The sequence below is a fragment of the Nicotiana sylvestris genome, chromosome 6 (genome assembly GCF_000393655.2).
Source record: "Nicotiana sylvestris chromosome 6, ASM39365v2, whole genome shotgun sequence".
In the NCBI taxonomy this organism is placed as follows: Eukaryota; Viridiplantae; Streptophyta; class Magnoliopsida; order Solanales; family Solanaceae; genus Nicotiana; species Nicotiana sylvestris.
Window position 1 is genome coordinate 156,718,961 of NC_091062.1, and position 15,284 is coordinate 156,734,244.

The window sequence follows — 15,284 nt, forward strand, 5'->3', positions numbered from 1 at the left end:
TGCAAAGGGAGTCCCATAGGCCCTTTGAATTCTTCTTTAGGGAGTGTGCAGATGTCTCCTCGTTGGAAAATCCTGCCGGCAAGAAACCTGTTTCGGGATAAAAAGCCTGACTGAGGGAAAAAGAGTGCGATGCCTGCTCGAGGGCCCCTATGGGATTTCATGATCGGGCGCCCTATCAGTAATACTGCTTGAGCATCGACACATTCCAGTTGCTCGGGAGCTGCTAGCCTTCCATGGTGCCAAGCTTATAGGAGCCTTTTCCAACTATCCTGAGGACACGGTACGACCCTTCCCAATTCTGGCCTAGCTTCCCTTCATTGGGGTTTCGCGTGTTGAGAGTAACCTTCCTTAGGACTATGTCTCTGATTCCGAAATATCGGAGATTCATTCTCCTGTTGTAGTATCTTTCGATTTTCTGCTTCTGGGCAGCCATCCGAACTAGCGAGGCTTCTCGTCTATCATTTAGCAGCTCAGGAGCCGTTGCCTTTTTCTCGCGGTTTGATTCTTCGCTAGAGTGCCGGAATCTGGCGCTTGGTTCCCCAACCTCCACTGGTATTAGTGCTTTGGCACCATACACTAGAGAGAAAAGTGTCTCCCTTGTGCTTGATTTTGGAGTCGTCCGATACGCCCACAGCACCTTGGCAATGTCTTTCGCCATTTTTCCTTGGCACTTTCTAATTTCTTATTCAGGTTTTGAATGATGGTTTTATTCGTGGATTCGGCCTAGCCGTTCACACATGGGTGGTATGGCGTCGAAACGATCCTTTTGATTTTGTTGTCCTTAAGGAACTGTCTTACCTTGCTCCCGATGAATTGCCTCCCGTTGTCGCATGTTATTTCGGATGGGATCCCGAACCGACATATGACGTGTTCCCATATAAAATTCTTGACTTCCTTCTCTCTTATCTTTTCGAAGACCTACACTTCTACACATTTTGAGAAGTAATCAGTCATAATCAAAATGAATCTAGCTTTACCTGGTGCCCTTGGCAAGGGGCCAACAATGTCCATTCCCCATTTCATGAATGGCCATGGTGATAAAATGGAATGTAGCTATTCGCCAGGTTGGTGGATCATGGGGGAAAATCTCTGACACTTGTCGCATCTTCGGACGAACTCCTTGGCGTCCCTTTCCATGCTATCCCAGTAGTAGCCTGCTCTAATTACCTTTCGGACTACGGAGTCTACCCCGGAGTGGTTTCCGCAGGTGCCCTCATGGATCTCTCGGAGAACATAATCTGTGTCGCCCGGTCCTAGGCATACTGCCAGGGGGCCATCGAAAGTTCTCCTTTACAGGGCCCCATTTTCGTCGAGCGAGAACCGGGCCACTTTGGTTCGCAAGGACCTTGACTCTTTTGGATCGGCGGGCAGTTTCCGATCCTTTAGATAAACGGTGTATTTGTTTCTCCAATCACATGTCAGGCTGGTGGGGTTGATTTTTGCATGACCTTCCTCGACCACGGACTTGAATAATTGGACAACAGCTCCGGGGAGCAGGTCTTCCTCCTCAGCAGGCGATCCAAGGTTCGCTAGGGCATCGGCCTCGTTGTTTTGCTCTCGGGGTACATGGACCAAGGTCCATTATTTGAAGCAGTGCAACGTGATTTGGATCTTATCCAGATTTCTTTGCATCCTGTCCTCCCGGGCTTCGTAGCTCCCATTCACCTGACTTACCACGAGGAGCGAATCGCATTTTGCCTCGATAACCTTGGCTCCCAAGCCCTTAGCCAACTCTAAACCTACAATCATAGCCTAATACTAGGCTTCATTGTTAGTTAGCTTTGTGGTTTTTATGAACTGTCTGATTATGCCGCCGACAAGTGACTTTAGGACTATACAGAGTCGGGATCCTCTAATGTTTGTGGCACCATCCGTGAATAGGGTCCATACCCCAGAGGACGTGCCTGATTGTAGTAAAAGTTCCTTCTCTACCTCGGGGACAAGGGATGGTGAAAAGTCGGCCACAAAATCTGCCAGGATTTGGGATTTAATAGCCGCCCGAGGTTGATACTCGATATCATATCCTCTGAGTTCAATGGCCCATTTGGCCAGTCGACCCGACAACTCAGGTTTGTGCAGTACTCTCTAGAGAGGATAAGTTGATAGGACACAAGTATGGTGGCACTAAATGTAAGGCTTCAGCTTGCGCGAGAAGCTTATTAGTGCGAGCGCCAATTTTTCAAGATGGGGGTACCGGGTTTTCAGACACGGTACCCCCATGTCTTACATGGGGGTCCCCCAAGGTTCGGATTACATAATACATAGGATATTGCGTACCTTGCTCTTGTAGGACTAATAGACCGCTCACCGCTATTTCAGACACGACCAGGTATTGGTACAACGTTTCATCCTCCTTGGGCGTGTGCAGCAAAGGCGGGCTGGACAGATACCATTTTAGTTCTTCCAGGGTGTGTTGGCATTCTAGAGTCCATTTGAAGTTGCTCTTTCTTTTGAGTAGGGCGAAGAAGTGGTGACTTTTGTCTGACGACCTCGATATGAATCTGCCTAGGGCCGGGATTTGCCCCGTCAGCCGTTGGACGGCTTTCATGTTGTTCACCACCGTGATTTCTTTAATGGCCCATATTTTGTCGGGGTTGATCTCTATCCCCCTGTTTAAGACCATAAAATCTAGGAATTTGCCCGAGCCTACTTCGAAGGCACACTTTTCGGGATTGATCTTCATGTTGTAGCTTCCGAGGATGTTGAAAGTTTCCTGCAAATGGGTCAGATGGTCCTCTGCGTGCAGGGATTTAACTAGCATAACATCAATGAATACTTCCATTGATTTACCTATTTGATGCTCAAACATTTTATTAACTAGGCGTTAGTATGTCGCCATTGCGGTTTTTAGCCCCAAGGGCATCACGTTATTGCAATATATACCATATTTCGTGATGAATGAGGTCTTTTCCCGATCCTCGAGGTCCATCTAGATCTGATTGTACCCCGATAGGCATCGAGGAAGGTGAGGGTCTCATGGTCGGCCGTAGCATCGATCAAATGATCTATATTAGGCAGCGGGAAGGAATATTTAGGGCATGCTTTGTTTAAATATTTATAATCTACGCACATCCTTAGCTTATTCCCCTTTTTTGGCACTACCACTATGTTAGCTAACCATTAGGGATACTTTACCTCCCTAATGGATCCAATTTTAAGAAGTTTCGTTACCTCCTCTTTAATAAAGGCATGTTTTACCTCGGACTGCTGTCTCCTCTTCTGCTTCATGGGTTTGAATTTGGGATCGATGCTCAGCCTGTAGGAGGTTATTTCTAGTGGGATACCTATCATATCTAGGTGGGACCAGGCAAAACAGTCAATATTATTACTAAGAAATTGGATAAACCCTGTCCTGAGTTCGAGGGTCAGCCCCGTTCCTAGGTATACCTTGCGATCCGGGAGGTTCTCGATCAGAACGGTCTGCTCCAGCTCTTAGACTATCGATATGGTCACATCCAATTCTTCGAGGGCGACGAAAGTTCGGGGGGGCGCAGAAATCTTCCTCGTGGTTTTGCAAGAGTCTGCATGCTTCTCTCCTTGTTTGAGGCCGAGTGTATGGGGGTTGGCGTGTCATGGTGGACCGCACACATTTTCCTCGCTACCCGCTATTCTCCATGTATTATTGTGATGTCGTCCCTTGTAGGGAACCTTATCACTTGGTGCAAGGTCGAAGGCACTGCTCTTATATTGTGTATCCAAGGCCTGCCAAGCAAGGCATTGCATCTCATGTGGCCGTCAATGACCTGAAACTCGGTGCTCTGGGTTGTTCTAGACGTGTTGATCGAGAGGGTTATTTCTCCTTTCGTTTCTTCTCTGATCATGTTGAAGCAGTGGAGGATTCGGGGGATAGGAACAACTCGATCGAGCAACCCTAGCTGTTATACTACTTCTGACCTGGTTATGTTGGCCAAACTGCCCGGGTCCACAAGCACGGGCTTTATCCTTGTGTTGTTTAAGAGAAACGAGATCACCAAAGCATCGTTATGCGGTTCCCCCATGGCATCGAGATCCTCTTCGCTGAATATGAGGGTTTCTTTGGATAAGCGTTTTCGGGCCGGTCCCTCTTCTGTAGCGGATGTTTTCATTCGTTTGGACATGAGTCCTTGGATATCGTTAGTTCCTCTGACAATCATGTGGAGAATATGTTGGGGACCCCTACGTTTTGCTCTGATTGAACCCGGGGTGCACCTGACTCTAGGTTGGTCGTTCCATCTTCTCTGTCACATTTGAGGTTTCGGCTTCTCATTTCGTTAGCTGAGCCAGGAAACCTGCCCCGAAAGTGAATATCTTGGGCAAGAATAAGTGTGAAAGATAACTTGCATTTTTTGCAATGAAACCAACAAGAAAATAGTCACTATTATTTTTAGCCCCACGGTGGGCACCAAACTGTTTACCGTGAAAATGGTAACAACAATTAAATTTGTAAATAGAATTCTAAAAATATGTGATCTATTCCCAAGCTAGTTGTTAGAGCTATTGATGCTAAGAACGTGAAGCTTAACGATGAAATGCAAGCTAAAACAAGACAGTAATCATACAAAAGGGGCCTGTTTCTCGGATGCAAAGCCGGTGGATAAGAACCTCGGGGTTGGGACTCGATTCGAACTCGCGCTATCGGGGGGAAATCGGGAATAGGATAACAATTAAGGATACAATCAATCAAGGCTCTTTACGGCCAAAGTTGCGCAATATAGCATGAAATAAGTAAGAAGACAATTGATGTTAAAGCGGCCTCGAGCCAGTGAGAACGAACAAAATAGGAGAAGGAGAGAAAGAGAGAGATATTGTTGCTTTGGTGGAGAAATGGAGATGCTCTACAAGATGTTGGTGACCCCCCTTTTATAGGGAAGGGACGCCCAAACTAAGTACAAGATGTGTTGTATGACAAAAAAGAATGAGGTTTGACAGCATGTTAGCCTTACATAGCATGTGGGCTGATGTCGAGCCACTTGAGTAGATTTGATCGACCCCAGGTGCATTTTGTCAGGGGGATTCCTGCGTCCGTCGGGGCTTTAGCCGATGTTATTCTTGGCAGGGCATCGATAGGTTTCGAGAGAAGCGATTGACCCGAAATCCCGTGTTTCCGGGGTCACTCTTCGAAGCATTATGTCAAGGGGAAATCGGTTCCCCGGATTTCACCGCACATACACGAATTAAAGAAAACGAGTTTCGTTAAAAATGGCCAATTTGAGATAAAATTCAAATCGAGTAATAATACCCGATAATTATAAACTAGTACCATGCGAGTTACCATATGACCACAAAAATTAACTAATAAGTAGATAAAAAATTAATAAAATTAACCCCCCAAAAAATGTGGCACAAGGCCACTAATTGAGGAAGGTGACTCAGTACACATAAGTGTAGGTGTCTACCTAATAATCAAATATGACTTATGACTTAAAGTGACTAAGACTTGGAGGATCTTATCTAATTAGACTATTTGTTCCTAGCTTCAAGTCTTATCTTGAAATCAAGAACTTGGAAACTAACATTCCAAAGTTATACAAAAAGCAAGCAATTTCATTTATGAGATTTAAAAGAAGCTTCAAGCAGACAATTCCAATTTCAAACCCAAATGATTCTTCAAGAGTCAGAAACATTTTTTTTATTAAAATTTCAAACCAAGAAACGTTGGAACATGTTTTATGGTTAAATCCGTTCTTCAATTCAAGAACGTTCAAAGCAGAATAAATTCGGCCAAGATTTCAACAAATTCAAGTGTAATTTTGTTCATAGTTCGTAGAAACAGGTATGTTAAAGCTAAGTTGTTCCTTCATTTTAGCATGATATCGTAATTACATAAGATTGATAATGAGTTATAAAGAAAAATTTGTATCCCGGAATTTAAATATATTTTGCTAGTCTTTTTCCTAGTTATGTAAGTTACCATATTCTTCTTATCGGGACTGCATATTCAGTTGAGTAATTCCTTCTCCCAGTCAAAAGAGCAGAGAGTTTACATATATATAGTATTAAAAGTATTTTCTTTACCATCGAGTTATAATCGATGGGCAAGCCCCTATTGGGCAACATCTAATCAGATGGTAGGTTATATACTGAGCCTGTTATGGCCGAGCGCCTATGCGCGAGCCCAGTTGGTCGAGATACAGAGCCTAGTATGGCCGACTGCCTATGAGCGAGCCTACTCGGCAGAGCAGTTATATATATATAGCGAGCCTTATAGGACCGGACAACTATTTTACTCACTATATTGAGAGAGTTGAGTCAGTATTAGCAGATGAGCATATCTTCAGATTTTGTTTGACTACAAGTTATTTTCAGTTATTATATTATCAGTTCAGTTCAGCATCAGTATATTGCCTTACATACTCGGTACATTATTTCGTACTGACGTCACTTTCTGGGGGCGCTGCATTTAATGCATGCAGGTTCAGACAAATAGACGGGTAGACCTCCTCAGTAGGTGTTGTCCGAGTTTAGCTTTATCGGTAAGCTCCCCTTCTTTCAGAGCTGCCGAGTCGAGCAGTATGGTGTATATCTAGTATATATATGTAGATAGGTTATGGGTAGGACGGAGCCATGTTTCGGTAAAAGTACATCTATCAGTAGAGGCTTGTAGACATATCATGTCGGTTAGTGCAGTATGTTGGGCTTGTAGGCCCTGTATGTATATTTTGTTGGCTTGTCAGTTGTAGTAATTATGACGGCCTTGCCGGTCCAGTTTTATGTTGACATTAGTCAGCATTAGTTTCCATTTAGTTTTATATTTTGTATCGTATATTATCTTGTAATGTGGCCCATAGCCAAATTATCTTGTAATGTGGCCCATAGTCATTATCTTGACATGTTCAGAGTCTCTTAGTCGCAAGAGGTACGCAAGGATAGATGAGGCACTAGGTGTCAGTCTCTCCACCAGGCTAGGGGCGTGACAAATATTTTGGTAAAGACTTTATTTTTTATCGAGTCTGTCACGACTCAATACAGAACCGGTCGTGATGTCTCCTATCGTAAAACTAGGCCAGCCGATGGAACTCCCGAATCAACCATTTTTCCAATAAAAGTTATTTTTATACCATTTATAAATAATAGTTCTCATAATGAAATTTTAAAGAAAAGTGCGGAATAATTACACAATCCCGACATCGGGGTGTCACTAGTCATGAGCATCTACTAAGGTCCGAATACAACCAGACTCTAAAAATATACTAAATACAGTAGTGAAAATGAGAGGAAGGAAAGCAATGTTGCGAACGTCGTGCGGCCACCTTCCTAACTCCGACGATACAGGGTTCCAAAATACCTGAATCTGCACACGAGGTGCAGGAAGTAATGTGAGTACTCAAACCCAGTAAGTAATAAGAGTAAATAAAGACTGAGCAGTAAGAAGCACGTCAACCACGTCATAACACCATAGTGATTACAACATGTTCCCAAAGCAGGTTACCATTCAAATCATTTTGTTAAACTCCCAACTTTATTAAAATCCTTTAAAATTTTATCTTTCTAACCTTTTCAATATACGTTTAATGAAATATATATATTTAGATTGGAAGTGATGAAAATCATATTCGACCCCTCGGGCAAAAAAAAGTCCATATACAGCCCCTCGGCAAAACAGAAATTTATACCCATTCCATAACTTAAAAACTGCAGTTTGAATGAAAGTTGTTTAAAGCATTTGCTCAACATTTTCAATAGAGGCTCGGTCTAAAGATGAGTAAAAGCAGTAATTAAATCAACATATTCGATAAAACTCACTTTAAGAAGGAGTGACAAATAGTTCATTAACAAGCTCCTTAGGTAAAGCATCACTCATGTAGATATATATCTATAGCCCCTCGGGTAAGCCTCTCAGTCACTCATGACTCACTCTTACCGGTCAGCACTCACACTCAGCACTCACACTCAATAGGTACCATATAGTAACTGTTGCGGCGCGTAGCCCGATCCATATATCGCTGCAACATGCAGCCCGATCCATAAATCTCGTCGACGACGCTCACTAAGTGGTGTGAAGACTCCAGAAGGGCTCCTACAACCCAAGCGCTATATCGCTGCAGCATGCAGCCCGATCCATACACACACATACACACACACACACATATATATATATATATATATATACACACACACACACACACACACATATATATATATATATATATATATATATATATATATATATATATATATATATATATATATATTGCTGCGGCGTGCTGCCCGATCCATAACTATACAATCCTTACAACCAGGCATTCGGCCTTTTTGAGTCATTAGCCTCAGAATCATACTCTCGGTCTATCTCAGTCATCAACCTATCAATCAGACCCTCGGTCTATCTCAGTCATCAACCTCATAATCTCTCGGGCCATCAGTAAATCAAGGAACTTAGCACAAACAATTTTCACATTTTAAGAAGTAAATTGACAAAACCAGATTTAAACGATAATGGGTAAAACATGACTGAGGATATGCTTTCAAAAGAAATAGAGTGAGGAAAAGTAGGGAAAATGCCCCTAAGGGTCTCAACAAGTCAGCAGAAGGCGACAAACATGGCATACAACCCAAAATACAATATCAATCTCTAAAATGTGGAATATCATAACATTTCAAATCAAATATATGACTTGACAGTCGTAAGGGACGGACCAAGTAACAATCCCCAATAGTGCACGACTCGACGCTCATCATCAAACATGTGCGTCACCTCAAAATAGCACAACGAGGTGAAATCCGGGGTTTCAAACCCTCAGGACAGTATTTACAATCATTATTTACCTCGATCCGGTCCAAACTCTAGCCCGCAATGCCTTTGCCAACACGAATCGACATCTGGATGCTCCAAGTATAGCCATAATCAGTACATAACCATTAAAATATGCTAAGGGAACAAAGCCCATTCGAAAATATCTAATTTACATCAAAAATCCCAAAATTACTCAAACCCGGCCTCCGGGCCCACGTCTCGGATTCCAATAAATTTTACAACAATAGGTTTCTTATCCTCTCACGAGTCTATACATACCAAGAACCTCAAAATCGGACCTCAATTGCCCCTTCAAATCCCCAATTTACACTATCCAAATTCAAACGAGTCTATACTTATCCTCTCACGATCCGGTCCTAGGCATACTGCCAGGGGGCCATCAAAAGTTCTCCTGTACAGGGCCCCATTTTCATCGAGCGAGAATCGGGCCGCTTTGGTTTGCAAGGCCATTGACTCTTTTGGATCGGCGGGCAGTTTCTGATCCTTTAGATAAACGATGTATTTGTTTCTCCAATCCCATGTCAGGATGGTGGGGTTGATTTCTGCATGACCTTCCTCGACCATGGACTTGAATAATTGGACAATAGCTCCGGGGAGCAGGTCTTCCTCCTCAGCAGGTGATCCAAGGTTCGCTAGGGCATCAAACTTGTTGTTCTGCTCTCGGGGTATATGGACTAAGGTCCATTCTTTGAAGCAGCGCAACGTGATTTGGATCTTATCCAGATATCTCTGCATCCTGTCCTCCCGGGATTCATAGCTCCTGTTCACTTGACTTACCACGAGGAGAGAATCGCATTTTGCCTCGATAACCTCGGCTCCCAAGCCCTTAGCCAACTCTAAACCTGTAATCATAGCCTCATACTAGGCTTCATTGTTAGTTAGCTTTGTGGTTTTTATGGACTGTCTGATTATGCCGCCGACAAGCGACTTTAGGACTATACAGAGTCCGGATCCTCAAATGTTTGTGGCACCATCCGTGAAAAGGGTCCATACCCAAGAGGATGTGCCTGATTTTAGTAAAAGTTCCTTCTCTACCTCGGGGACAAGGGATGGTGAAAAGTCGGCCAGAAAATCTGCCAGGATTTGGGATTTAATAACCGCCCGAGGTTGATACTCGATATCATATCCTCCGAGTTCAATGGCCCATTTGGCCAGTCGACCCATCAACTCAGGTTTGTGCAATACACTCCGGAGAGGATAAGTCGATAGGACACAAGTACGGTGGCACTGAAATTAAGGCTTCAGCTTGCGCGAGGCGCTTATTAGTGCGATCGCCAATTTTTCTAGATGGGGGTACCGGGTTTTGGTGTCCCCCAAGGTTCGACTTACATAATACATAGGAAATTGCGTACTTGACTCTTATCGGACTAATACACCGCTCACTGCTATTTCGGACATTGCCAGGTATTGGTAAAGTGTTGCATCCTCCTTGGGCGTGTGCAGCAAAGGCGGGGCTAGACAGATACCATTTTAGTTCTTCCAAGGAGTGTTGGCATTCTAGAGTCCATTTGAAGTTGCTCTTTCTTTTGAGTAGGGCGAAGAAGTGGTGGCTTTTGTCTGACGACCTCGATATGAATCTGTCCAAGGTCGGGATCTGCCCCGTCAGCCGTTGGACAACTTTCACATTGTTCACCACCGTGATTTCTTCGATGGCCCATATTTTGTTGGGGTTGATCTCGATCTCCCTATTTGAGACCATAAAATCTAGGAATTTGCCCGAGCCTACTTCGAAGGCACACTTTTCGGGATTGAGCTTCATGTTGTAGCTTCTGAGGATATTGAAAGTTTCCTGCAAATGGGTCAAATGGTCCTCTGCGCGCAGGGATTTAACTAGCATATCATCAATGTATACTTCCATTGATTTACCTATTTGATGCTCAAACATTTTATTAACTAGGCGTTGGTATGTCGCCCCTACGGTTTTTAGCCCGAAGGGCATCACGTTATAGTAATATATACCATATTTCGTGATGAATGAGGTCTTTTCTCGATCCTCGAGGTCCATCTGGATCTGATTGTACCCCGAGTAGGCATCGAGGAAGGTGAGGGTCTCATGGCCGGCCGTGGCATCGATCAAATGATCGATATTAGGAAGCGAGAAGGAATCTTTAGGGCATGCTTTGTTTAAATCTTTATAATCTACGCACATCCTTAGCTTATTCCCCTTTTTGTTCACTACCACTACGTTAGCTAACCATTCGGGATACTTTACCTCCCTAATGGATCCGATTTTAAGAAGTTTCATTACATCCTCTTTAATAAAGGCGTGTTTTACCTCAGACTGCTGTCTCCTCTTCTACTTCACGAGTTTGAATTTGGGATCGATGCTCAGCTGGTAGGAGGTTATTTCTAGTGGGATACCTATCATATCTAGGTGGTACCAGGCAAAATAGTCAATATTATTACTAAGAAATTGGATAAACCTTGTCCTGAGTTCGAGGGTCAGGCACGTTCCTAGGTATACCTTGCGATCCGGGCGGTTCTTGATCAGAATGGTCTACTCCAGCTCTTAGACTATCGATATGGTCGCATCCAATTCTTCGGGGGCGACGAAAGTTCGGGGGGCGTAGAAATCTTCCTCGTCATTTTGCAAGAGTCTGCATGCTTCTCTACTTGTTTGAGGCCGAGTGTATGGGGGTTGGCATGTCATGGTGGACCACACACATTTTCCTCGCTACCCGCTATTCTCTATGTATTGTTGTGATGCCGTCCCTTGTGGGGAACCTTATCACTTGGTGCAAGGTCAAAGGCACTGCCCTTATATTGTATGTCCAAGGCCTGCCAAGCAAGGCGTTGTATCTCATGTGGCCGTCAATGACCTGAAACTCGGTGCTCTGGGTTGTGCTAGACGTGTTGATCAAGAGGGTGATTTCTCCTTTCGTTTCTTCTCCGATCATGTTGAAGCCGTGGAGGATTCGAGGGATGGGAACAACTCGATCGAGCAACCCTAGCTGTTGTACTACTTCCGAGCTGATTATGTTGGCCAAACTGCGCGGGTCCATAAGCACGCGCTTTATCCTTGTGTTGTTTAAGAGAAACGAGATCACCAACGCATCGTTATACGATTCCCCCATGGCATTGAGATCCTCTTCACTGAATATGAGGGTTTCTTTGGATAAGCGTTTTCGGGCCGGTCCCTATTCTGTAGCGGATGTTTTCGTTCGTTTGGACATGAGTCCTTGGATATCGTTAGTTCCTTTGACAATCATGTGGAGAATATGTTGGGGACCCCTACATTTTGCTCTAATTGAACCCGGGGGTGCACATGACTCTAGGTTGGTCGTGCCCTCTTCTCTGTCGCATTTGAGGTTTCGGCTTCTCATTTCGCTAGCTGAGCCAGACAACCTGCCCCGAAAGTGAAGATCTTGGGCAAGACGAAGTGTGAAAGATAACTTGTGTTTTTTGCAATGAAACCAGCAAGAAAATAATCACTATTATTTTTAGCCCCACGGTGGGCACCAAACTGTTTACCGTGAAAATGGTAACAACAATTAAAGTTGTAAATAGGATTCTAAAAATATGTGATCTATTCCCTAGCTAGTTGTTAGAGCAGTTGATGCTAAGAACGTGAAGCTTAACGATGAAATGCAAGCTAAAACAAGACAGTAATCAAGAAGTGTAGGTGTCTACCTAATAATCAAATATGACTTATGACTTAAAGTGACTAAGACTTGGAGGATCTTATCTAATTAGACTATCTGTTCCTAGCTTCAAGTCTTATCTTGAAATCAAGAACTTGGAAACTAACATTCCAAAGTTATACAAAAAGCAAGCAATTTCATTTATGAGATTTAAAAGAAGCTTCAAGCAGACAATTTCAATTTCAAACCCAAATGATTCTTCAAGAATCAGAAACGTTTTTCTTATTAAGATTTCAAACCAAGAAACGTTGGAACATGTTTTATGTTTAAATCTGTTCTTCAGAAGAACGTTCAAAGCACAATAAATTGGGCCAAGATTTCAACAAATTCAAGTGTAATTTCGTTCATATTTCGTAGAAACAGGTATGTTAAGGCTAAGTTGTTCCTTCATTTTAGCATGATATCGTAATTACATAAGATTGATAACGAGGTATAAAGAAAAATTTGTATCCCGAAATTTACATATATTTTGCTAGTCTCGCAAATTACATATATTTTCCTAGTTATGTAAGTTACCATATTCTTCCTATCGGGACTGCATATTCAGTTGAGTATTTCCTTCTCCCGGTCAAAAGATCGGAGAGTTTACATATATATAGTATTAAAAGTATTTTCTTTACCATCGAGCTATAATCGATGGGCAGACCCCTATTGGGCAACCTCTGATCAGATGGTAAGTTTTATACTGAGCCTGTTGTGGCCGACGCCTATGAGCGAGCCTAGTTGGTCGAGATACAGAGCCTAGTATGGCAGAACGCCTATGAGAGAGCCTACTCAGCAGAGCAGTTATATATATATACCGAGCCTTATAGGGCCGGATAACTATTCAGTATCAGCAGATGAGCATATCTTCAGGTTTTCTTTGACTACCAGTTGTTTTCAGTTATTATATTATCAATTCAGTTCAGCTTCAGTATATTGCCTTACATACTCGGTACATTATTTCGTACGGACGTCCCTTTCTGGGGGCGCTGCATTTAATGCATGCAGGTTCAGACAGATAGACGGGTAGACCTCCTCAGTAGGTGTTGTCCGAGTTTAGATTTATCGGTAAGCTCCCCTTCTTTCGAAGTTGTCGAGTCGAGCAGTATGGTGTATATCTAGTATATATATGTAGATAGGTTATGGGTAGGCCAGAGCCCTGTTCCGGTAAAAGTACATCTATTAGTAGAGGCTTGTAGACATATCATGTCGGCTAGTGCAGTATGTTGGGCTTGTAGGCCCTGTACGTATATTTTGTTGGCTTGTCAGTTGTAGTAATTATGACGGCCATGCCGGTCCAGCTTTATGTTGACATTAGTCAGCATTAGTTTCCATTTAGTTTTATATTTTGTACCGCACATTATCTTGTAATGTGGCCCATAGCCAAATTATCTTGTAATGTGGCCCATAGTCATTATCTTGACATGTTCAGAGTCTCTTAGTCGCAAGTGATACGCAAGGATAGATGAGGCACTAGGTGTCGGTCTCTCCACCGGGCTAGGGGCGTGACAAATATTTTGGTAAAGAATTTATTTTTTATTAAATCTGTCACGACCCAATACCGACCCGGTCGTGATGTCGCCTATCGTGAAACTAGGCCAGCTGATGGAACTCCCGAATCAACCATTTTTCCAATAAAAGTTATTTTTATACCATTTATAAATAATAGTTCTCATAATGAAATTTTAAAGAAAAGTGCGGAATAATTACACAAGCCCGACATCGGGGTGTCACTAGTCATGAGCATCTACTATGGTCTGAATACAAACAGACTCTAGAAATATACTAAATACAGTAGTGAAAATGAGAGGAAGGAAAGCAATGCTGGGAACGTCGTGCAACCACCTTGTTAACTCCGATAATACCGGGTTCCAAAATACCTGAATCTGCACACGAGGTGCATGGAGTAATGTGAGTACTCCAACCTAGTAAGTAATAAGAGTAAATAAAGACTGAGTAGTAAGAAGCACGTCAACCACGTCATAGCACCATAGAGATTACAACATGTTCCCAAATCAGGTTACCATTCAATTCATTTGTTAAACTCCCAACTTTATTAAAATCCTTTAAAATTTTATCTTTCTAACCTTTTCAATATAGGTTTAATGAAATATATATATTTAGAGTGGAAGTGATGAAAATCATATTCGGCCCCTCGGGAAAAAAAAGTTCACATACAGCCCCTCGGCAAAACAGAAATTTATACCCATTCCATAACTTAAAAACTTCAGTTTTAATGAAAGTTGTTTAAAGCGTTTGCTCAACATTTTCAATAGAGGCACGGTCTAAAAATGAGTAAAAGCAGTAATTAAATCAACATATTCGATAAAACTCACTTTAAGGAGGAGTGAAAAATAGTATGTTTATTAACAAGCTCCTCAGGTAAAACATCACTCATGTAGATATATATCTATAGCCCCTCGGGTAAGCCTCTCAGTCACTCATGACTCACTCTTACCGGTCAGCGCTCACACTCAGCACTCACACTCAATAGGTACCATATAGTAACCGTTGAGGCGTGTAGCCCGATCCATATATCGTTGCGGCATGCAGTCTGATCCATAAATCACGTCGACGACGCTCACTGGGTGGAGTGCATACTCCAGAGGGGCTCCTACAACCCAAGCGCTATATCGTTGCAGCATGCAGCCCGATCCATACACACATATACACACACACACACACACACACACACACACACACACACACATATATATATATATATATATATATATATATATATATATATATTGCTGCGGCGTGCAGCCCGATCCATAACTATACAATCCTCACAACCAGGCCCTTGGCCTCTTTGAGTCATTAACCTCAGAATCAGACTCTCGGTCTATCTTAGTCATCAACCCTACAATCAGACCCTCGGTCTATCTCAGTCATCAACCTCATAATCTCTTGGGCCATCAGTAAAT

General features: G+C 42.9%; 1 protein-coding gene across 1 annotated transcript; it reads right to left on the minus strand.

Moving 5' to 3' along the window:
* Positions 1 to 223: 223 nt before the first annotated feature.
* LOC138871526 (uncharacterized) lies at positions 224 to 658 on the minus strand. The gene has a single exon (XM_070149407.1). The coding sequence runs from the start codon at positions 656 to 658 to the stop codon at positions 224 to 226; it is 435 nt and encodes a 144-aa protein (XP_070005508.1).
* Positions 659 to 15,284: the final 14,626 nt, after the last annotated feature.